Source organism: Schistocerca americana, chromosome 4 (assembly GCF_021461395.2).
Source record: "Schistocerca americana isolate TAMUIC-IGC-003095 chromosome 4, iqSchAmer2.1, whole genome shotgun sequence".
Classification (NCBI taxonomy): domain Eukaryota; kingdom Metazoa; phylum Arthropoda; class Insecta; order Orthoptera; family Acrididae; genus Schistocerca; species Schistocerca americana.
In genome coordinates this window covers 304026632-304050693 of record NC_060122.1, presented here as the reverse complement: position 1 = coordinate 304050693, position 24062 = coordinate 304026632, and the positions used below count along the sequence as shown (strand labels likewise).

Sequence of the window (24062 nt, the reverse complement as noted above, 5' to 3'; positions counted from 1 at the left end):
CTATGTAGTGAGCATTACTACAGTTCTCGAGAAGTGCCTCAACCATGAAATGCAACATCTGAATGTCTCCGCAGGATAAAAGTAATTCAACTTCAATAATATTGTTTGTTACCTATATTCATCACACAATCATAGCAAGCTAATATCACAGATGGAGCAATGTTCATTTACCATTAATTCACATCTGCTTTTTAACAATATCCAACAAGTTACAATTATTTGGCAGGATCTATAACTTGTTCATTATGTACCTCTAACAATCTGCATATCTTTCCATGTCATGTAAGGAAAGTCACTCAGGTGGTTTCAAATTAAATAGCTACAGCATATTGTAGAAATTTAGTAATACACATTTAATGTAAGAAAGGGGATTCCTCCATACATTTTTTGTGTTGACAAACAATGGCAACATTTACTGTAACAAAATAAAACATCTCCAAAGCAGAAGAATTTCAGTTACTTCACTATTCTACATTTACACAAATCAGACATTCTTTTAAAGATTAGAGAGAAACTAACAAAAACCAGAGAAGGAAAATTACTAAAGTTCTGTATCAGTAAAGTAAAACAATAAACACAACCATCTAAATCTACATATTTCCTTGTCTTTATCAAACATGCTGTCAATTTTTTTTCACATATAAATGTAAGGCTTAAACTATAGCATTTAACCATATTCAGTACATTTACAAATATCCTTTCATTCCAAAACAAGCATACCATTAAGTTGCCGCACTTCGTATAACACACATGCTTGACACTTAATATCACATCAATTAATATTCTGCTCTGAAATTATTAATACTGCATATACAAGTCTGCTTAGGGCATTACAAACATAACTGGACCTCTTATTTTAAAAATAAAAGAAAGTACTAAGCTGACTTTGCTTGTATGAACACTTTGCAATAAATTGCAAACAAATGTAAAGTTTGTCAGAATGTCAGCTCTTCAAAGTGAGAGAAGGAACTTCAATTAACAGCAATAACAGAAACACTGTTCTGCAACTGACTATTGCACACTGTATGAATCTTAAAATATGTAAAATTTCAACTGGTATCAAAAAAGTGAAATGAAGGTAAGTTTATAGCTACCAGCAATTATAAAGTAAATATCTCATCACCTCAATGATACAACAGACTATTATGACCTCTTAAATAGAAAACATAAATAAAAAATTTCATATAAGCTTACATTCTCTTTCAAGCTCCTATAAATGATTGTATCTTCCTTCATAATCTAATGAGATCTTGTATGAGCTCAAACTTTCATTGCAATTCAAAGACCAGTTAATTTTACTTAAACTGTCATTTAGTGCTAGTTTTCAAAGTTTGCACAATTCTGGCAGTGCTAATATAAATTAAGTTCTGAGATTCTATCAGAATAAGACATACCCTTACAATAACTGAGTATTGTATAAAGATTATTTTGTACTTTTCCCATAAAATGATATTAGGAATTGCACAGTCTTTAAGTTACTATAATAGCAATAATTATTATAATTATAATGAAATTATTTTTATAAACAATGAAACATTAAATTTTCAAACAAAGAAAAAGGGACGTGACTTTCAGTACTTCTGTGGCATACCGTCAATGGAAAGTCATTTTAAGTAAACTGTAAACACCCAAAGACATTTAAAGAAGAGAAAAATAAAGTTCCAATGCACAGCGGAAAAATGATTTAAGTATATCTCAGCATTCATTTGACAAATGCGTATGAAACTCTACAACCGTTAAAATACTGCATTCTTGACATTTTTTATATATCACATTCATTCTCAAAATCACATCCAAACACCCACTCTGAAGCAGAGTGGAATATTCAGTGACTAACAAAGTTCATTCACAGGGACTCCACTGCCTCACAGCCTACCAAATGAAATGTAGCTTGGCATCAAAGAAAATGCAGACCTCTGCGTAACTTCTAAGATGTCGTTGAGCGATCCACATTTCCTGACCCGCTGCTCTCTGATGCTTTCTGCTGTGGAACAAACTCTGCCGCATTGGGGTTGAGTGTGCTCTGTGACATAACGAATACATTAAAATCAAGATAGATACATGCCGTAGTAAAAATAATTGCACTACGCATGGGCACTCGATACTACTGTGTCATGAAAATAAAAGTTAGTGAGAGTACTAGAATGACTGCAATACGTTCATCGAAAAATATATTCTATTTCTAGTTTAAATATTTACTTTATTTGCAACCTGTCATTTCAGATTTCTAAAATGAAAGCAAAAATTCTTACCTTTCAATATTGCTAAAGGCAAACACAGTTTTATAACTTAGTGCAATTTCACTAATAATTTGAAAGTGCTCACCTGTTTGGCCAAATCATCTTGAACACTCAGACCCTCCAGTGATTGAGAAATGTGGTTTGTTACACTGAAAAGAGACTTCATTAACTACAAAATCATTGTAACACAAAGAGAAACAACAGAAAATAAGACTAACACAATTTACAAAAACACCCACTTCAGAACACATTTCCAAAATAAGTAGGACAGATTAAGCAAAGACCAAAACAAGTTACTCTGTCCGAAGAGGAGCAGTTATAAAATATTTATATGGGTACGAAAGCACAAAGTGGGGTGAGGCTGCAGGAGATAGATAGATAGAGATAGAGAGAGAGAGAGAGAGAGAGAGAGAGAGAGAGAGAGAGAGAGAGAGAGAGAGAGACCAGTGTCAATGTGTCATCCACAAAACTCCTCTATATAATCCGTTTCTTCTGTCCTCAGAACGTACTTCCCCACTAAATGTAACATGTCTCAGCATATCTGGGCCATCACCAGTGGGCATTCTTTACTCAGTTCTGTAAAATGTAAGTAGTAATTGTTCTAAAGAGACTAGGCCTAAATACGGCTTTGCCTGTACATCAGCCAGTCATCTGCAATTTAACGATGTTATTGTAAGTTTGGTTGGCAAGTTAACAAACCACTTTACCTATAAATTTAATTTTGCTGTGTGAAATGTTTTTGTGATTTCTTACATTTGTTCAAAATAACTGTTCTTATCTACACTCTCATCTATTGTTGAAATGCACATGCAAATACATGTTTCAAGGAACTTCATTCGCAAGTAACACTTTTTAACTTTACAAAACATAGTGCTTATGCTGTTGCAGTGTGGATACACTTTCAATGTTTACTTGTTCTAATATCAATCTCGTGCATTTTCCTATTGCTAATGCCTTCTGCATGTGGAACTTTTCTTTTGTCGTAAGTTAACAGCACAGGTTGGGGCTGGATTTTAGTATTTTTACATCTGTTTCTATTTTAGTTGGGGCTATTAAGCGACCAGCAAATGTGCTATAGGAGCTGTTATGTTTTTGAGCTCAAGGGGAGTTCTCAATACCTTGTTTAAAAGTTTCTGCATTTTTGCCTTATGCATACTGACTAACAAGACTTGTATACAAGTTAAGGCATGCCTAATCTGTTGAATTTACCCGAGGGTGTTTCCTGTGTCAGATTTTTTTCTGTTTTGTGTTGTCTGGTCCGTATCTTATCTGAAGTGACTGTTTCTTTAAAATGTTGTCTACCCTGTGACCTATTTTATTATTGTAAGGGAGTATGTACCATCTCGTTTTGCATGTGGGTTCTTGTCCTGTTACCTCTTGTATGTGATCGTTGTCTATGTGTCGAGTTGTTCTGTGTTATTGAACAGGCTTGTGTGCATGCATGTGACCTGTTACTTCCTTACTAATTTACACATTTTTTGTTTAGTTTCTCTATCATGACCATTCTGTACTGTAATCTGTTTTACTGTGTTCAACTCCTTTGTGTCGTTCCATTTATTTATGTATGTCTTGTTTGATCTGTTCACCATTAATCTGTAATTTACTTTTTTGGGTGTCAAAGGATAGTCTGACCAATTGTGAATGGTGTATGCTTGTGGTTGTTGGTTTCCTGTATATTGTGAAATAATGTGTGTTGTTTATTCTTTGCATGGATGGATCCAGAAAATTTAGTGAGTTGTCCATTTCTGCTTCTAATGGGAAACAATTTTATTAGGTGTAAATTGTATAAAATATTTCTTTAATTGTGTAGCTGTTTTATGTGTGTATGTGGTTAATCAAGCATGTTAATTTATTTGAATGTATCGTGCCTGTTCTTTTCGACATGTCCACACACTCATAATCGATTCGTCTAAATAGGCAAAGAAAACACACTTTCAGTGTGGATGTGCAATATCATTCAACCTCCAGCCAGAATCTAAAATTAGAGAGCATGGAGGATACAGACAGTGACTGTGAATAGGTGGCACTAGATGAGAATAGGGTCAGCCAGAGAGCACACCAAGATAGCCCACACATTTGCAATAAACACAGTGTCTGGATAGTGCAGCAGTTAACACAACTGCCCAGTAAGCACGAAATCCCAGGTTTGCGTTCCAGTCTGCCACAGATTTTCACTAGTCACTGCTGATCCACATAAAGCACAAATGCAGCTAGTATCATCAGTCCCCCCCCCCCCCCCTTTCGACTTACATAACAAGCATATTAGACACATTGTTACCAGCATAAAACTGTATTTTTTGTTTTTATATTGGATCTGAGTATCTTTTTCTCTAAATTAGTTCAAAAACAAATGACACATACTTTTCCGCAAATTATCACCTTCCAAATCTAAATAACGCACATCGTCAATGGGATGAAAAAGTTGCAACCTGTCCACTTACTGGGCAGAGCTGATTTGACATCTAATTCTTACCGTACTATGCTACTCTCTCCAGCTCCGCACATATACTGCTAATAACATCCTCAGTGGCTTCAGTTGAAGTTAATTAATCTTTAAGTCTTTTTGAGAATTTCTTTTGAACAGAATAGAATTTTCATCTCATCTATTGTTTTCCATATCTCTTGATTTAGTACCTCACTTGACTACTAAATTTAGAAGATTCTCCACACTTCAAATATTTCCCCTTTGTCTTTCAGCAATTTATACACAGATTATGTTTCGGTTCCCTAGAATGCTGTATGGAGACTGCTTCCTAGCCTAAAGTTCATTAGAATCGCAATGAAACACAGCAGGAATCAGACAATGGGTTTCATTTGGTAATATCATTTACAGTTCCGTCCCAATATGAGTAGAGGAAAGTTTATATACTACAAAAAGAGAAGGAAAATGCTACAATAATAAACAGTGAAACGTACTACCATAAGGGCCATGTCCATGCCTCTACTTCTAAAATGTAGGAATAATAACTTCAAGCACTAAGATTAAGTCAGGATTGTAAAATTTGATTTCTTACTAATTCATTTAAAAAATCCATGAATACATACTCATCATTAGTGCTCCAGGCTTGTCGAGGTGGTGCAGTTGCATCACTTGAGCTTCCATTGGTAGATGCCATCTGATTCCGGATGTTTCTTATTTCTCGTTCATCTTCTAGCATTGCCTCAATACATTGTTCCATTAGCTCTTCTTCCTCCAGTTGCTGCATAACCTAATCAAATTGAATTATTTGTTTATTTTTCGCATACTTCCTCTATATAAAAAATAACACACAAATTCAACTCCTGAAATATTTCCAATGTTAAGGTACAAATGAAATGTTACTGCCAAAATTTCTTGCAAACTCAACAACTGAAATGTAGAGGATAGGCTGGAGTTTATGAAAAAATGGGAAAAAATAAGACAGGAAGACCAGATTTGTTTTAGTGATTTACAAATGAAGGAGCCCTGACATTACTCAATCTAGTTCTTTGTTAGCAATGCAATACAGGAGAAATTTCATATAAATTCGCTACGAAGCTGAACTACAAATATGATAATTCACAGCAGGTCCTATTCATAGGAAAGTAGGTATGAAAGACTGAATTTAAAAAAACGCCCTGCTCGGATGCAGAGAAAGAGAGAAAGGAAAACAAGTTTTACAGTATTGCTGTGAAGACTTTGCATATGATCTCTCATGATCATTTGAGTTCAACAGACAAGCTCTTGTTCGAGATGTACATCCACTGTTCAACTTTGCTCGTTCCATTATGCCTATCTATTTACAGTTTCATTTAAAACATTAAACTAATTACTGTTTTTTGATTTGAATCGTGCAAAAGAAAAGATTAAGTTAAGCTGATAAATCATTACCAAAAAACATTAAGTATCAGCACTGTAATCCAGCTAAATTAGGCCAATCTAGCAAAACAGTTTGCTGTTTCTGCCCTAATAATCCTTCACAAGAATGAAAGATTATTATTATTATTATTATTGTCTTCACTTTCTCAGACGTTAAGTCCGGTTAAAAATGGAGTGACGCGGACCTCGATCAAGCGTCACTTCCTTTTAACTGTACGGTATGCGTTACATTGCGTTTAGGAACTTTCGGGTAATTGAACATGTACCAATAATTACAGATTTCTGTAGTTGTATATATACGTTTGGATGTAGCTGTATTGCGTTTATGTACTGTTGGATATTGTGTGGTATGACTCCTGTACTTGATAGTATAATTGGTATGATGTCAACTTTATCCTGATGCCACATGTCTTTGACTTCCTCAGCCAGTTGGATGTATTTTTCAATTTTTTCTCCTGTTTTCTTCTGTATATTTGTTGTATTGGGTATGGATATTTCGATTAGTTGTGTTAGTTTCTTCTTTTTATTGGTGAGTATGATGTCAGGTTTGTTATGTGGTGGTGTTTTATCTGTTATAGCGGTTCTGTTCCAGTGTAATTTGTATTCATCATTCTCCAGTACATTTTGTGGTGCATACTTGTATGTGGGAACGTGTTGTTTTATAAGTTTATGTTGTAAGGCAAGCTGTTGATGTATTATTTTTGCTACATTGTCATGTCTTCTGGGGTATTCTGTATTTGCTAGTATTGTACATCCGCTTGTGATGTGATCTACTGTTTCTATTTGTTGTTTGCAAAGTCTGCATTTATCTGTTGTGGTATTGGGATCTTTAATAATATGCTTGCTGTAATATCTGGTGGTTATTGTTTGATCCTGTATTGCAATCATGAATCCTTCCGTCTCACTGTATATATTGCCTTTTCTTAGCCATGTGTTGGATGCGTCTTGATCGATGTGTGGCTGTGTTAGATGATACGGGTGCTTGCCATGTAGTGTTTTCTTTTTCCAATTTACTTTCTTCGTATCTGTTGATGTTATGTGATCTAAAGGGTTGTAGAAGCGGTTATGAAATTGCAGTGGTGTAGCCGATGTATTTATATGAGTGATTGCTTTGTGTATTTTGCTAGTTTCTGCTCGTTCTAGAAAGAATTTTCTTAAATTGTCTACCTGTCCATTATGTAGGTTTTTTATGTCGATGAATCCCCGTCCTCCTTCCTTTCTGCTTAATGTGAATCTTTCTGTTGCCGAATGTATGTGATGTATTCTATATTTGTGGCATTGTGATCGTGTAAGTGTATTGAGTGCTTCTAGGTCTGTGTTACTCCATTTCACTACTCCAAATGAGTAGGTCAATATTGGTATAGCATAAGTACACTCCTGGAAATTGAAATAAGAACACCGTGAATTCATTGTCCCAGGAAGGGGAAACTTTATTGACACATTCCTGGGATCAGATACATCACATGATCACACTGACAGAACCACAGGCACATAGACACAGGCAACAGGGCATGCACAATGTCGGCACTAGTACAGTGTATATCCACCTTTCGCAGCAATGCAGGCTGCTATTCTCCCATGGAGACGATCGTAGAGATGCTGGATGTAGTCCTGTGGAACGGCTTGCCATGCCATTTCCGCCTGGCGCCTCAGTTGGACCAGCGTTCGTGCTGGACGTGCAGACCGTGTGAGACGACGCTTCATCCAGTCCCAAACATGCTCAATGGGGGACAGATCCGGAGATCTTGCTGGCCAGGGTAGTTGACTTACACCTTCTAGAGCACGTTGGGTGGCACGGGATACACGCGGACGTGCATTGTCCTGTTGGAACAGCAAGTTCCCTTGCCGGTCTAGGAATGGTAGAACGATGGGTTCGATGACGGTTTGGATGTACCGTGCACTATTCAGTGTCCCCTCGACGATCACCAGTGGTGTACGGCCAGTGTAGGAGATCACTCCCCACACCATGATGCCGGGTGTTGGTCCTGTGTGCCTCGGTCGTATGCAGTCCTGATTGTGGCGCTCACCTGCACGGCGCCAAACACGCATACGACAATCATTGGCACCAAGGCAGAAGCGACTCTCATCGCTGAAGACGACACGTCTCCATTCGTCCCTCCATTCACGCCTATCGCGACACCACTGGAGGCGGGCTGCACGATGTTGGGGCGTGAGCGGACGACGGCCTAACGGTGTGCGGGACCGTAGCCCAGCTTCATGGAGACGGTTGCGAATGGTCCTCGCCGATACCCCAGGAGCAACAGTGTCCTTAATTTGCTGGGAAGTGGTGGTGCGGTCCCCTACGGCACTGCGTAGGATCCTACGGTCTTGGCGTGCATCCGTGCGTCGCTGCGGTCCGGTCCCAGGTCGACGGGCACGTGCACCTTCCGCCGACCACTGGCGACAACATCGATGTACTGTGGAGACCTCACGCCCCACGTGTTGAGCAATTCGGCGGTACGTCCACCCGGCCTCCCGCATGCCCACTATACGCCCTCGCTCAAAGTCCGTCAACTGCACATACGGTTCACGTCCACACTGTCGCGGCATGCTACCAGTGTTAAAGACTGCGATGGAGCTCCGTATGCCACGGCAAACTGGCTGACACTGACGGCAGTGGTGCACAAATGCTGCGCAGCTAGCGCCATTCGACGGCCAACACCGCGGTTCCTAGTGTGTCCGCTGTGCCGTGCGTGTGATCATCGCTTGTACAGCCCTCTCGCAGTGTCCGGAGCAAGTATGGTGGGTCTGACACACCGGTGTCAATGTGTTCTTTTTTCCATTTCCAGGAGTGTATTTATAGCTTTTGTCTTATTTCTTGCTGTCAATTCTGTTTTCAGTATTTTTGTTAGTCTTTGTCTCTATTTTTCTTTTAGTTCTTCTTTAATATTTGTATTATCTATTCCTATTTTTTGTCTGTATCCTAGATATTTATAGGCATCTGTTTTTTCCATCGCTTCTATGCAGTCGCTGTGGTTATCCAATATGTAATCTTGTTGTTTAGTGTGTTTTCCCTTGACTATGCTATTTTTCTTACATTTGTCTGTTAGTAATTGGTTCAGTTGTTGATTTGCTGCTGCCAGTAGTTTTAGATCATCCATGCATAGCAAATGTGTGATTTTGTATGGGGTGTGTTCCAGTAATATTGTTTCCATAATCTGTATTATTTAGCATGTTGGATAGTGGGTTCAGAGCAAGGCAGAACCAGAAAGGACTTAATGAGTCTCCTTGGTATATTCCATGCTTAATCTGTATTGGCTGTGATGTGATATTATTTGAATTTGTTTGGATATTAAGTGTGGTTTTCCAATTTTTCATTACTATGTTTAGGAACTGTATCAATTTAGGATCAACTTTGTATATTTCCGGCAACAGCCTTGCCGCAGTGGATTAGCCGGTTCCCGTGAGATCAGCGAAGTTAAGCACTGTCGGGTGTGGCCAGCACGTGGATGGGTGACCATCCAGCTGCCATGCGCTGTTGCCATTTTTTGGGGTGCACTCAGCCTCGTGATGCCAATTTAGGAGCTACTTGACCAAACAGTAGCGGCTCCGGTCAAAGAAAATCATCATAACGACCAGGAGAGCGGTGTGCTGACCACACGCCCCTCCTATCCGCATCCTCAACTGATGATGACACAGTGGTCGGATGGTCCCGATGGGCCACTTGTGGCCTGAAGACGGAGTGTGTGTTAGTGTGTTGTATATTTCCAATATTTGTAGTAACCATGAGTGGGGTACACTATCAAAAGCTTTTTGGTAATCAATGTATGCGTAGTGTAGCGACCTTTGTTTAGTTTTAGCTTGATATATCACCTCTGCATCTATTATCAGTTGCTCTTTACATCCTTGTGCTCCTTTGCAACAGCCTTTTTGTTCTTCATTTATAATTTTGTTCTGTGTCATTAATTTCTGTGTAATGACTGAAGTTAATATTTTGTATATTGTTGGTAGGCATGTTATGGGGCGATATTTAGCTGGGTTTGCTGTGTCTGCTTGATCTTTAGGTTTCACATAAGTTATTCCATGTATAAGTGTATCAGGGAACGTGTATGGGTCTGCAATGTAACTGTTAAATAATTTAGTTAGATGTGAATGTGTTGAGGTGAACTACTTTATCCAGAAATTTGCTATTTTATCTTTTCCAGGGGCTTTCCAATTGTGAGTAGAATTAATTGCTTGGGTGACTTCATGTTGCAAAATTATCACTTCAGGCATTTGTGGTATCATCTTGTATGTGTCTGTTTCTGCTTGTATCCACCGTGCATGCCTGTTATGGTGTACCAGGTTTGACCATATGTTGCTCCAGAGGTGTTCCATGTCTGTTATGTTTGGTGGATTGTCTATTTTAATGTGTGTGTTATCTATTGTCTGGTAAAATTTCTTTTGGTTTGTGTTGAGTGTTTGGTTTTGTTTCCTTCTATTTTCACTTTTTTTGTATCTTCTAAGTTGTTTGGCCAATGCTTGTAATTTCTGCTTCTTTTCATCTAATTGCTCTATCGCTTCTTGTTGTGAGATTTTACCCAACCTTTTTCGTTTCCTGTCTGATATTTCATTTCTTATAAATTGCGTTAGCTGTCCGATGTCTTTTCTCAGTTTTTCTATTCTGATCTGTAGCCTGTGTTGCCATGCTGGTTGGTTCTGATCTCTGCCTAGTGTGTATATTTAGTGTAGTGAGTGCTCCTATATAAACCAGTAGTGTTTTCATTTATTTTGTTGTGTATGACTGTGTTGATAGTTTTTATTGCTGTTTCGACTTGTGGGTTATTTGGCAGTCTATGCAAGAATGGTCAAATGTCTGTATTTATGTCTTTGTATTCTATATATGTCAGCTGAAATTTTTCTTCTATATCTAATATGTGTCACTTCGTGTTCTATTTGTGCTTGTTCTGGTGGCTGTCTTAAGTTTTCGTTTTCCTCGGATTGTTTAATTGATGCGTGTTGTTCTTTGTTTGTTTGCTCTGGGATGTCTGAGTCCATTACTGTATTTTCTTCTTCTTCCGATTGCACATTATTTTTTTCCAGTATTTGTTGTTTGATGTTTGTAATTCTGACTGTTATTTTTTATTATTACACGGATCTGATCAGCTAGTCGTCGTTCTGTTAAAAATTTTGCGTATACTTGTGATCTGTATCCAGTTGTGTTATTATTATTATTTCCTTAACTTTCTCAGACGTTAAGTCCGGTTAAAAATGGAGTGACACGGACCTTGATCAAGCGTCACTTCCTTTTAACTGTACGGTATGTGTTATATTGCATTTAGGAACTTTCGGGTAATTGAACATGTATCAATAATTACGGATTTCAATATAATGGAAGGAAACATTCCACGTGGGAAAAATTATATATAAAAACAAAGATGAGGTGACTTACCGAACAAAAGCGCTGGCAGGTCGATAGACACACAAACAAACACAAACATACACACAAAATTCAAGCTTTCACAACAAACTGTTGCCTCATCAGGAAAGAGGGAAGGAGAGGGGAAGACGAAAGGAAGTGGGTTTTAAGGGAGAGGGTAAGGAGTCATTCCAATCCCGGGAGCGGAAAGACTTACCTTAGGGGGAAAAAAGGACAGGTATACACTCGCACACACGCACATATCCATCCACACATACAGACACAAGCAGACATATTTAAAGACCAATTTAATTTAAATTTAATTTAATTTAATTTAATTTAAATATGTCTGCTTGTGTCTGTATGTGTGGATGGATATGTGCGTGTGTGCGAGTGTATACCTGTCCTTTTTTCCCCCTAAGGTAAGTCTTTCCGCTCCCGGGATTGGAATGACTCCTTACCCTCTCCCTTAAAACCCACTTCCTTTCGTCTTCCCCTCTCCTTCCCTCTTTCCTGATGAGGCAACAGTTTGTTGCGAAAGCTTGAATTTTGTGTGTATGTTTGTGTTTGTTTGTGTGTCTATCGACCTGCCAGCGCTTTTGTTCGGTAAGTCACCTCATCTTTGTTTTTATATATAATTACGGATTTCTGTAGCTGTATATATATGTTTGGATGTAGCTGTATTGCATTGATGTACTGGTGGATATTGTGTGGTATGACTCTAGTAGTTGATAGTATAATTGGTATGATGACAACTTTATCCTGATGCCACATGTCTTTGACTTCCTCAGCCAGTTGGATGTATTTTTCAATTTTTTCTCCTGTTTTCTTTTGTATATTTGTTGTATTGGGTATAGATATTTCGATTAGTTGTGTTAATTTCTTCTTTTTATTGGTGAGTATGATGTCAGGTTTGTTATGTGGCGTTGTTTTATCTGTTATAATGGTTCTGTTCCAGTTTTTTATTATTATTATTATTATTATTATTATTATTATTATTATTATTTATTCTGGGCTAAAATCTAGCCTTACAAGAATCAAAATCACAGCATTTAAAGAATCAAAAATCAAATGAGATGCTGGTAAATAGCACCCTAAATATCACTTAATCGGGAACACAATACATTAAATTTCCGGATGCAGAATGCAACATCTGTGTTTCACTTGCAGTTATGTCTCACAGCTTAAGTGTACCCTTTGAGAAGACTTGCAGGGTGTAATGTGCTAACAGAAGTAGCAATAGTAATGTGACATTAACTCACAGTTTCACTGAAATATAAACACTTGGTAGCTGGCCACAACCAAGAGAAACTGCTTGGAGGGCAATCCAGAATGCACTGAGCAATTCTGACAGTTTCCTGTGTGAACTTAATACAACTGCACTCAGGAAATTTCTGGAGTAAGCCTGCTAGCACTTCCATAAAGTCAGCAATCATATGAGAGTGAATCTGGAAGTGCACAGTGGAATTCTATATGTAAATATTGGTGTACTGCACGTTATTTTCCAGGAGTCAATCTTTCATTCTACAAGTTTTTCTCATTTGAAGACCTCACATAAACCTTTACTGTGCCCTGTTAACTAGCAAACAATTACCACATGACACACTCTTCACTCCTATTGACTTGACACCACAATTTATCAGTTCAGATTCTATTCCTCCAAGCTCTGAGCATGTAGTTCTAATTTCTGTCCCTTGTGGTACATAATCAGCAGCCAAAATTCACGTACAGTAACAGCTTCTATGCACACAGTGATGAGATCATCCTGGACGTTAAGGCTGCTGACATGTTATCCATTAATTTGAAACTGATCTCCTGCAGTGTGAACTATCTGTTATTAAAATCTCAACATGTTTAGCCATCAGCATGATGTCACCTACAGCAGTTGGCTTACAGCTGGAGTCTTATTCAGACAGAGAAACCAACAATACATATTTTAACACATTTCTTATGAGATGGACAGCTTTGGAAGTCCCAAGGTCCCTTATGATCAAACCATCATCAAACGGCTCTTGCCCATTCTGTGAATAAGTAGCAAACGGCTCTTGCCCATTCTGTGAATAAGTAGATAGTACAGGGTGTATTTACAGCTTTGCCATGCATCATCTTGATATATTCCATTCTCTCTTCAATCATGTCTGCTACTTCAAATTCCACAATTCATCAGTATGAAATATATTACAAGTGACATAGTTTGTATTTAAATATGTGGTGAAACACCTCTGCAACACTTCCTGGGTGTAATTCACATCCACAGAATTATATCTAACAACAATAAGCCAGAGAAATAACAAAGTTTAAGAAATAGAAATAAGCTTTTCATATTGAGGACACCAAAAACAGAATATGTAACTCACCTTCTCAACATACCCAAATGGTAAAGTTCAAATGATAAACCAGACTGTTACGACCTCCCACCTCTTAGCATACTGGTCCACCTTCAGCACAGAAAACTGCTGCAAATAACTGTAAACAGTTCCTACAAGTCCTTGGAATGTAACTGGAGAAGATGGCATCAGATGTCCAGGCACAAGTCATCAAATTCCTGTAGATTACAAGGTGATGGTTTGTGAGCTCTAAGCTGCAAATTAATGTCTTACCAGATGTCTTTCATAGGACTGACACCCCATGAATTTGGAACAATGATAGCTACTCAGACTAGTCATCACCCTTCTCAAACAACTGACTTGATTCTGGTATTTTGGTATATTTTATTTTTTCTGATAGAGAGTGCCACATCCAGTGAGGAGTAAATGAGACATGAAGCTGTCAGCAATAGCAACATAACCTGCAGCTTCTAAGAGACACTTTGTTACAACAACAAGAATTATGGAAACCTAGATCAATGTATTACAAAGTGTACTACTGCCACAACTGAAATTTATAGATTCAATAATACAGCTAGTCATTCATCTACAAAATGGAAATTATGGTTCACTGTCCAGTCATGATGATCTTGTGTCAACTGCAATTTTGCAACAATACCAAATGAATAGTGGTACCAAGAAGAAGAAGAAGAATAGTTTTCTTATTTTCTAGTCTTTTGTCTGTTGCCACCTTTTCCACCTTACAAGTAGGGTAGCCTACATGTTATTTTATCAGTCATGAAGTGTGTTTACAAGAGGCAAAGTAATGACAGTTGTATCTGTGCACCATCCTCAAACTGATAGATTAAGATATTTTTTTAAAAAGTACTGGTACACTACTCAACCTAACCAGATTGAAATATTGCTGGTTGTGGCTTCAACATCTAGAGCTTTGTTGCCTACCAGAAATTCCAGAGTCATTCATTCAATTTCAATAGACATCATAGTAAGTGAACATTTAAAGAATTTATTAAACGATTTCCTCTGTATATTCGTTTACTATAAGCCTTTTGTGTCATTTAACATGCCTTCCACTCGATTTCAATAATGTTATTCTCAGGGGAAGGTGTGGTCATAATGTCATTGTTTATATTTATATAAAATATAAATACAAAAGTAGATCTACTCTTTTGTTTGAAACCATAAGTATTACAATAATAGGGTCTCTATATCTAACAACTAATATGTTAATCTAAAAATTAAAGTATTATTGTTCAAATCCCAGTCAAACATAGATTCTTTCATACAGCAATTCATTACCATCTTCTAATAGTGTACAGTGAGGAACAATGAAATACTTCATGTTTGTAATATATTAATAAAGGAAAAAAATTTGCAACAGAATATGTTACGAAATTACATTCTTGCTACTGTATTAAAGAGTACTAATGAAGTCATAAAAATTCTGAAACTGTCCGTAGTCATATTCCTCTACTATAATAAAGACTTTTTCACAATAATGTCTCAGTCTTGTGGTTTTGCTGAAACAATACCAGAGATATAAAGCTTTTCCATAAGAGTTACTGAAGCAAGGTTTTGATGGTGCATGTGTTTTGCACCAAAATGTTAGAATTTTTACTTACTTATTTATTTGTGGGACACACATCTGAGCACAAGCAAATTAGTCCATTCCACTTGCGTGGTTTCCTAGTTAGGTGCCTTACAGAGTAACTGTCTCATGCAAGCAACAGTGAAAGTAAGTGTAGTGCCACATTTATGCTGTTGATGATTGTTTTATGTTTGAGAAAAGGGCCAACTAGCAAATTAAGATGTAGCACCAAGTCTAGGAGAGAGAATTCTCAGGTTGAATGGTTCAAGTACTTTAATGTACCCTGACAAACTTTAACAAAGCATATCCATGCATGTTGACATAAAAGAGGCCAAGACGACTCCTGAGTAGTAAACCAAAAGGAAGTGGTCATGTTTGTCAACACAACCTATATTATGAAACAGCTAACCTACGGCATGGACACCCTGTCTCAACTGCAGCCTGACTAATGACTTCCAAGGACAACAAAAATCTAATTTTCAATATTTCATATAATTAAAATGGTATGATCTACTCACTAACAGGGGTAATCTTATCTTAAAGGTTTAATACAGGAGCCAAATATTACAAATTGTGTGTATATACGAGGTTCGTTTATTCACAACCAACACAAAAGACTTACATGTTTGCACCTGTTACTGTTCTTCAAAGCAGCCACCAGCATTGTGTAGAGCCCGTTGCCAGCGATGCGGAAGGCATAGTATACTGTTAGCAAAGCCTGTTCTGTTGATGGTGCGAATGGAGCAGTCTACTGTTTATCGAATCTCTGAAACAGTTCTGAGTTCTGAAGTGAATGCCGCAAAGTGGTTCCTTCATCTTTGAAATCAAACCAAAGTCACAAGGACTTAAGTCCAGGGAGTATGGTGGATGGTACAGTACTCCCCAGTATCATCGACCGAACAGAGCAGCCACAGCTTGCACCATATGCATCCGCACATTGTTGTGCAAAATGATGGGTGGGTTGCGCAGAAAGAGTCGCCACTCCTTTCGCAAAGCTGGCCAAAGTTAATGCTCCAAAAACGAACAATAATACTGTGCATTGACAGTCTGCCACGGAGGAACATAATGGGTTAGGATAACACCATCACAGTCGTACACAAGAATCACTATAACTTTAAACCGCTCCATTCGCACCATCAACAGAACAGGCTCTGCTAACGGTATACTATGCCTTCCACATTGCTGGCAAGGGGTTCTACACAATGCTGCTGACTACTTTGAGGGACAGTAACAGATGCAAACATTTAACTCTTTGGTATCAGTTGTGAATAAATGGTTGCTACTATTTAAGTTCCAACAACAGAGAGAGATAGAGAGAGAGAGAGAGAGAGAGAGAGAGAGAGAGAGAGAGAGAGAGAGGGGGGGGGGGGAGCCTAGTTCAAGATGCACAAATTATTATTATTATTATTATTATTATTGTAGTCTTCTTCAGTTCAGAGACTAGTTTCATGCAGCTCTCCATGGTACTCTATCCTGTTTAAGCTGCTTCATCTCCAAGTACCCAGTGAAACCCATATCCTTATGAATCTGCTTAGTGTATTCATCTCTCGGTCTCTCTCTTATGATTTTTACCCTGCACATTGCCCTCAAATACTAAATTGGTGATACCTTGATGCCTCAGAACATGCCCTATCAACCAGTCAATTCTTCTAGTCAAGTTGTGCCACAAATTTCTCTTCTCCCCAATTCTATTTAGTATCTCCTCATTAGTTATGTGACTTACCCATCTAATCTTCAGCATTCTTCTATAGCACAATATTTCAAAAGCTTCTATTCTCTTCTTGTCCAAACTACTTATTGTCCATATTTCACTACTTACTGTCCATGTTTCACTTCCATACAGGGCTACACTCCATACAAATACTTTCAGAAACGACTTCCTGACACTTAAATCTACAGTCGATGTTAACAAGTTTCTCTTCTTCAGAAACGCTTTCCTTGCCATTGCCAGTCTGCATTTTATATCTTCTCTACTTCGACCATCATCAGTTATTTTGCTCCCCAAATAGAAAAACTCCTTTACTACTATAAGTGTCTCATTTCCTAATTTAATTCCCATATCATCACCTGGTTTAATTCAACTACGTCCCATTATCGTCATTTTGCATCTGTTGATGTTCATTTTGTATCCACCTTTCAAGATCCTGTCCATTCCATTTAAATAGACTTCCAGGTCCTTCGCTGTCTCTGACAAAATTACAATGTTATCGGCAAACATCAAAGCTTTTTATTTCTTCTCCATGGATTTTAATTCCTACTCCAAATTTTCCTTCTGTTTCCTTTACTGTTTGCTCAATATACAGCTTGAATAACATCTGGGAGACGCTACAACTCTGTCTCACTCCCTCCCCAACCATTGCTTTCCTTTCATGCCCCTCGACTCTTGTAACTGCCACCTGGTTTCTGTACAAATTGTAAATAGCCTTTTGCGCCCTATATTTCACCATTGCCACCTACAGAATTTGAAAGAGAGTATTCCAGTCAACATTGTCAAAAGCTTTCTCTAAGTCTCCAAACGCTAGAAATGTGGGTTTGCCTCTCCTTAATCTAGCTCCTAAGGGAAGTCTTAGGGCCAGTACTGTCTCACATGTTCCAACATTTCTACGGAATCCAAACTGATCTTCCACGAGGTCAGATTCTATCAGTTTTTCCACTAGTCTGTAAAGAATTCATGTTAGTATTTTGCAGGTGTGACTTCTTAAACTGATAGTTTGGTAATTTTCACACCTGACACCACCTGCTTTCTTTGGGATTGGAATTATTATATTCTTCTTGAAGTCTGAAGGTATTTCGCCTGTCTCATACATCTTGCTCTTCAGATGGAAGAGTTTTGTCATGGCCGGCTCTCCCAATGCTATCACTAGCTCTAATGGAATGTTGTATACTCCCGGGGCCTTGTTTCAACTTAGGTCTTTCAGTGCTCTGTCAACTCTTCACGCAATACCACATCTCCCATTTAATTTTCCATCTATGTCCATTTCCATAATCTTTCCCTCAAGTACATCACCCCTTTATTAAATCCTCTATATACTCCTTCCATCTTTCTGCTTTCCCTTCTTTGCTTACAACTGGTTTTCCATCTGAGCTCTTGATATTCATACAGGTAGTTCTCTTTCTCCAAAGATCTCTTCAATTTTCCTACAGGTAGTATCTATCTTAACCCTAGTATATATGCCTCTACATCCTAACACTTGTCCTCTAGCCATCCCTGCCTAGCCATTTTGCACTTCCAGTTTATCTCATTCTTGAGAATTTTTACTCCTTTCTGCCCATTTAATTTACTGCATTTTTATGTTTTCTCCTTTCATCAATTATATTCAATATATCTTGTGTTACCAAGGATTTCTACTAGCCCTCATCTTTTTACCTACTTGTACCTCTGTTGCCTTCACTATTTCATCTCTCAAAGCTACCCATTCTTCTTCTTCTTCTTCTTCTTCTGTATTTCTTTCCCCCATATTTGTCAACTGTTCCCTAATGCTCTCTAAAACGCTCTACAACCTCTGGTTCTTTCAGTTTATCCAGGTCCCACCTCCTTAAATTCCTACATCTTTTGCAGTTTCTTCAGTTTTAATCTACAGCTCATATCCAACAGATTGTGGCCAGAGTCCATATCTGCCCCTCGTAATGTCTTACAATTGAAAACCTGATTCTTAACTCTCTGTCTTACCATTATATAACCAATCTGAAGCCTTTTGGCGTCTCTAGGCCTCTTCCACGTATACAACCTTCTTTCATGTTTCTTAAACGAAGTGTTAGTTATTATTAACATATGCTCTGTGTAATATTCTACCAGGTGGCTTCCTCTTTCATTCCTTACCCCCATTCCATATTCACCCACTACTTTTCCTTCTCTTCCTTTTCCTACTATCAGCAAATTCCAGTCCCCCATGCCTATTAAACTTTCATCTCCCTTCACTATCTGAATAATTTCTTTTATCTCATCGCACATTTCTTTAATCTCTTCTTCACCTACCAAGCTAGTTGGCATATAAACTTTTACTACTGTGGTAGGCATGGATTTTGTGTCTATCTTGGCTACAATAATGCATTCACTATGCTGTTCGTAGTACCTTTCCTGTGTTCCTACTTTTTATTCATTATTAAACCTAGTCCTGCATTACTTCTATTAGATTTTGTATTTATAACCATGTATTCACCTGACCAGAAGTCTTGTTCCTCCTGCCACCGAACTTCACTAACTCCCACTATATCTAACTTTAACCTATCCATTTCCCTTTTTAAATTTTCTAACCTACCTGCCCGATTAAGGGATCTGACATTCCACACTCCGATCCATAGAACAACAGTTTCCTTTCTACTGATAATGATGTGCTCCTGAGTAGTCCCTGCCCGGAGATCCAAATGAGGGACATTTTTACCTCTGGAATATTTTATCCAAGAGGACGCCATCATCATTTAACCATACAGTAAATCTGCATGCCCTCGGGAAAAATTATGGCTGCAGTTTCCCCTTGCTTTCAACCATTCGCAGTACCATCACAGCAAGACCATTTTGGTTATGTTACAAGGCCAGATCAGTCAATCATCCAGACAGTTGTCCCCTGCAACTACTGAAAAGGCTGCTCCCCCTCTTCCGAAACCACATGTTTGTCTGGCCTCTCGACAGATACCCCTCTATTTTGGTTGCCCCTGCAGTACGGCTATGCGATGTGCATCGCTGAGGCACGCAAGCCTCCCCACCAAAGGTAAGGTCCATGGTTCATTGGGAGGGGGGGGGGGGGGGGGGGGGGGAAATGTGCAAATTACCCATGTTATATTCATTCAGTGTATGAGACTAATGACTTCGCTGCTTCCAATATGCTTTACATGTAATTTCAAGTCTTAACAAAACTTACCACCCTCACTTCCACAAAATGAAAAACGGGAAAAAGTTTATCGCTTACCGCATTTCTACCAGTCATGCATCCAGCTTTATGTTTTAATTTATTACTTCTTCACCACTAATTCTATTTGCAACGTGTTTTGCAAAGTTTCCAGATATGCCACTGAATGTACCTGCTAAATTATGTCACTGTACAACACGGCTCAGGAGGTGTGTCGTCACAGACAGCATGATGCAAGAAAAACTACTTTTCGCTGAAAATTAGCACAAATTACCCAGACCATGTTCATCCCGTGTTTCATAATGAGAGCACTTAAGTGTCCAACAAACTTCAAGCATAATTTCAATCCCTGTGAAAAATTTATTTTGTTTACATGTACAATATGAAGTATTTAACACAATGACTCATTTGTAAAGGAACCAAGATGTTTGAAGTTGTTTTACACATTGTCATTTGTTCCTTGGAAGAAATAGGAGTTTATTGATGGTTTTCTACGGGATGAAGTACAGCTTAGGATAGTGTGGAGGGTGACCAACAATTTATGATGTAAGTGGACAAAAACTGAGAGCTAATCAAATCGAAATGGCTATGGCATTCAATACCTGGACATAACCACTGTTAGCAAAAAACACTAAAGCCATAGAAAATTAATGCACCTGCAATGATAGTATACTACTAAAATGTTAAAGACTTAAATGAATGTACAAATTAAGAAATGAAGTAATATTAAACCCAATGGGCAAAATAATGAATTTATGAAAAGTTTCACCCTAGGCATGTTACTGACAAATACTTGAATATTTAACGAAACTTCCTGGCAGATTAAAACTGTGTGCTGGACCGAGACTCGAACTCAGGACCTTTGCCTTTCGCGGGCAAGTGCTCTACCAACTGAGCTACCCAGGCACGACTCACGCCCCATCCTCACAGCTTTAATTCCGCCAGTACTTGAATATTTAGTTCAGTTTACTTAAGAAAGTAAGAGGTCTTACGGCACCGAGTCACAATTATAAGAAAATGGAAACATTAAATACATTTTACTGGTATTCAACTAAAATTTTGCAACCACTGTTCCATTATCAAAATATGATATGCTACCAAATTACATTGATGTCCAGGTTTGCATTTCAGCCAAAGTTTCACATACGTATCACACACTTTTACATTTTCAACTGGAAAGGGGGAGGGAGAGAGGAGAGCAGAAATTTCTTATCCCTGATTAAGATGTGCAAACAGTACGTCATGTACATACAATACAGAGTACATCCCTCCTTAATCTTTTGAACTAACAGCATGCATGGACAATTTTCAGTTCTTACACTAACTTGCAAGGCTAAACTAGTCCATATCACAGCATGAAATTTGGTTCAACTTTACTTACATTGCATTCATTGTCACAGATTGTTAGATTATAAGCAAAAATAAGATCTCTCGGTCCATTTGCACAATCCTTTTACTCCAAATTGAAGCTTCAGCGACAAGGGGCTTAGCTGAAACATACTGCTCTGATGTGAAAAATTGTGGTATTTATTGTTTTGTGCTATTGTGCACCCTACTATCAATATCACCTGCACACTTCTTCTCAGCTTTCTTTATCAAGTTACTTAACAGTTAAGCATTAGAGGCCGACTGAAGTACTCCCTGTTTAAATGTCTTTCAGCCTATTAATACAGTATTAGATAGCAGTAAATGGTATCCAAATATTTGAAGATCCTATTATTGGATGTTAAAAGAGTTCTAGAACAAACAGTTTTGTTCATATACGAACGAGTACAACTCCGCATGAAATGATATGCAACACACACAGCTTCAATAAACAGTGTTCATAAAGCAGGCAATGAGCACATTTTAGAATAAAATCTCTCATAACAGACTCTAGTGCCATTTCAGAGTAGATTGGTAAGAAAATGGTGGAGTGGTAGTGGAAACATTATGGCTGCATCCAAACGATATAGTTACTAGTACAGTCAAATTAGTTTTTAAGCAGCTTAGTAAACATTTTGCAAAATGTTACATCTATTTCTGAGTTACTTTATCTATGTTCATTCTTAATATATGAAAATTTCCTCTGTTTTATAATAAATCTGAATGTTGTGAAAGTGATAAATTACTTTTGACCTTTCTGGTTACTTCATGAGGAAATATCTATCTGCAAAACTTTGGAGGAAGGAAAATAAGGGTTTTATGTCTCTGACAGGACATTATTCATTACAGCACACAGGCTCCGGGTGTTAACTGTCTACAGTGATTTAGGGGAATCCACAGGAAACCTATAGCCAGATGGATATTTCAATCTTTTTTTTTAATTCATGGGCATTAATATAATTAATATATGTAACAACTTGTTTTCACTGCGGACACACACACACACACACACACACACACAGGAGAGAGAGAATATATTTCTATTGTATATTTACTTCTGTCTAAAATTACACAGCAGGTGATATTTTGCAATTTATACACTAAATGGAAACTGCACAGATAAAATTACATAACTGTAAAAAATGGCAAACCACAATGAAATAGAGGGTCCTGCAGCAAACTTACTTGTTTATCAAACTCTTCCTCATTTTCCATCCAAAGGTATTCAGAAAAATCTCCATCATGAGATGGTGATTCCATGTCTTCTACATTTCCGATGTCTGAGCCATCGGACAAATATGACACTGAGGAATCATATCCATAGAATCCATTGTTTGTTGGAATCTTCATTATCATAACAGGTGTCACTAACAGTACCTATAATAATAAATAAGGTGTCTTATTCCATATAAAAAACAAATATTTTAATATAGCCCAAATACCCAGAATATAAATTATTGCGTAAAACACAGACAATCATTGCTTTTGACTTACAGACGTAGCCCATCTTAAATTACAACACGACCCGTCCCTGTGTGAACCCCAGTTTTTGAGCTCACCTACTGTTTTCACAATTTAGGAAAAACTATCAGTTTTACAATGTTTTCCTACCGCAAATACACGTAAACAACACTTAAAATTTCCCCAAAATTAAACGGGCTCTTCATTAAATTATCTCGTCGGTCGTAAACATCAGCAAATACGATAGTTTTCAATTCAAGTGTCCCTGAACAATGCATTGCCTTTCGCAACCGCCTGGAATACTACCACAACAAACAAATGGTACTGTAACATATTCTTCTCCTTTAGGAACACACAAAAAAATTATTTACGCTTGGTAAAGTATTACAGACATGAGTATTAGAAAACAAGACAGCAGTACCATACACAAGAAGATCACGATCACAGCTTAATAATAGGCATCGTAAGACACCATAAAAAATTTTCGTATAATTTTTTTAGAGTGTGGGTGTATTACAACAATCTAATACACAAGTTTTTTACATCAGGGACGTACTATCGTCTCTGCTACGCTGTACACTGTAAGTAGGTTACGACAAAACTTAACCTTGGCATATGGTTAATATCGCGTTGTCATGTTTCCTATTACCATTCGCTTCTGAAATAAATGGTAATCAGCACTTAAGCCTTATAAATAATCTCATCGTCTGTACGTAAAACATGCTTAAAAATCTACATAAAGCTGTTTAATGCGACATATTCCAGCGACCATTTTAGGTTTTACTCTATATGTGGCCCGCAATGGGCCATCAATATAATATGGCCAATTTTTGTGTTTCCAAGATGTGAAATTTAAGATGCTTGCATTTCCTTGGACATAGGATTACTTAAATTTTCTCATCAAATTTCAGTTGTGGCATTTACCTTAGCAGAAGTTCATCAAAGACGCAGTTTATCGTCGTAATACGCACCTCACAAATACAATCAGCTGTTTATCGCTCAGACAGTGCTGCTACCTATACTATGCGTTCAAAAGCAGGCCACAAGATTAAAGCTGG

At 37.8% G+C, this 24062-nt stretch overlaps 1 protein-coding gene across 2 annotated transcripts; it reads right to left on the bottom strand.

The window, feature by feature from the left end:
* Positions 1-327: 327 nt before the first annotated feature.
* LOC124613191 (polyadenylate-binding protein-interacting protein 2) lies at positions 328-24034 on the bottom strand. Of its 2 annotated transcripts, none has more exons than XM_047141844.1 (5): positions 23929-24034; positions 22729-22920; positions 5286-5449; positions 2326-2389; positions 328-2023 (listed from the first exon to the last, which is right to left on the bottom strand). In XM_047141844.1, exons 2-5 carry the CDS (start codon positions 22897-22899, stop codon positions 1928-1930), a joined length of 495 nt encoding a protein of 164 aa, XP_046997800.1. In that variant the 5' UTR covers positions 22900-22920; positions 23929-24034; the 3' UTR covers positions 328-1927. The 2 variants fall into 2 exon arrangements, with proteins under 2 accessions (XP_046997800.1, XP_046997801.1); XM_047141845.1 differs by having other exon boundaries at positions 23976-24008.
* Positions 24035-24062: the final 28 nt, after the last annotated feature.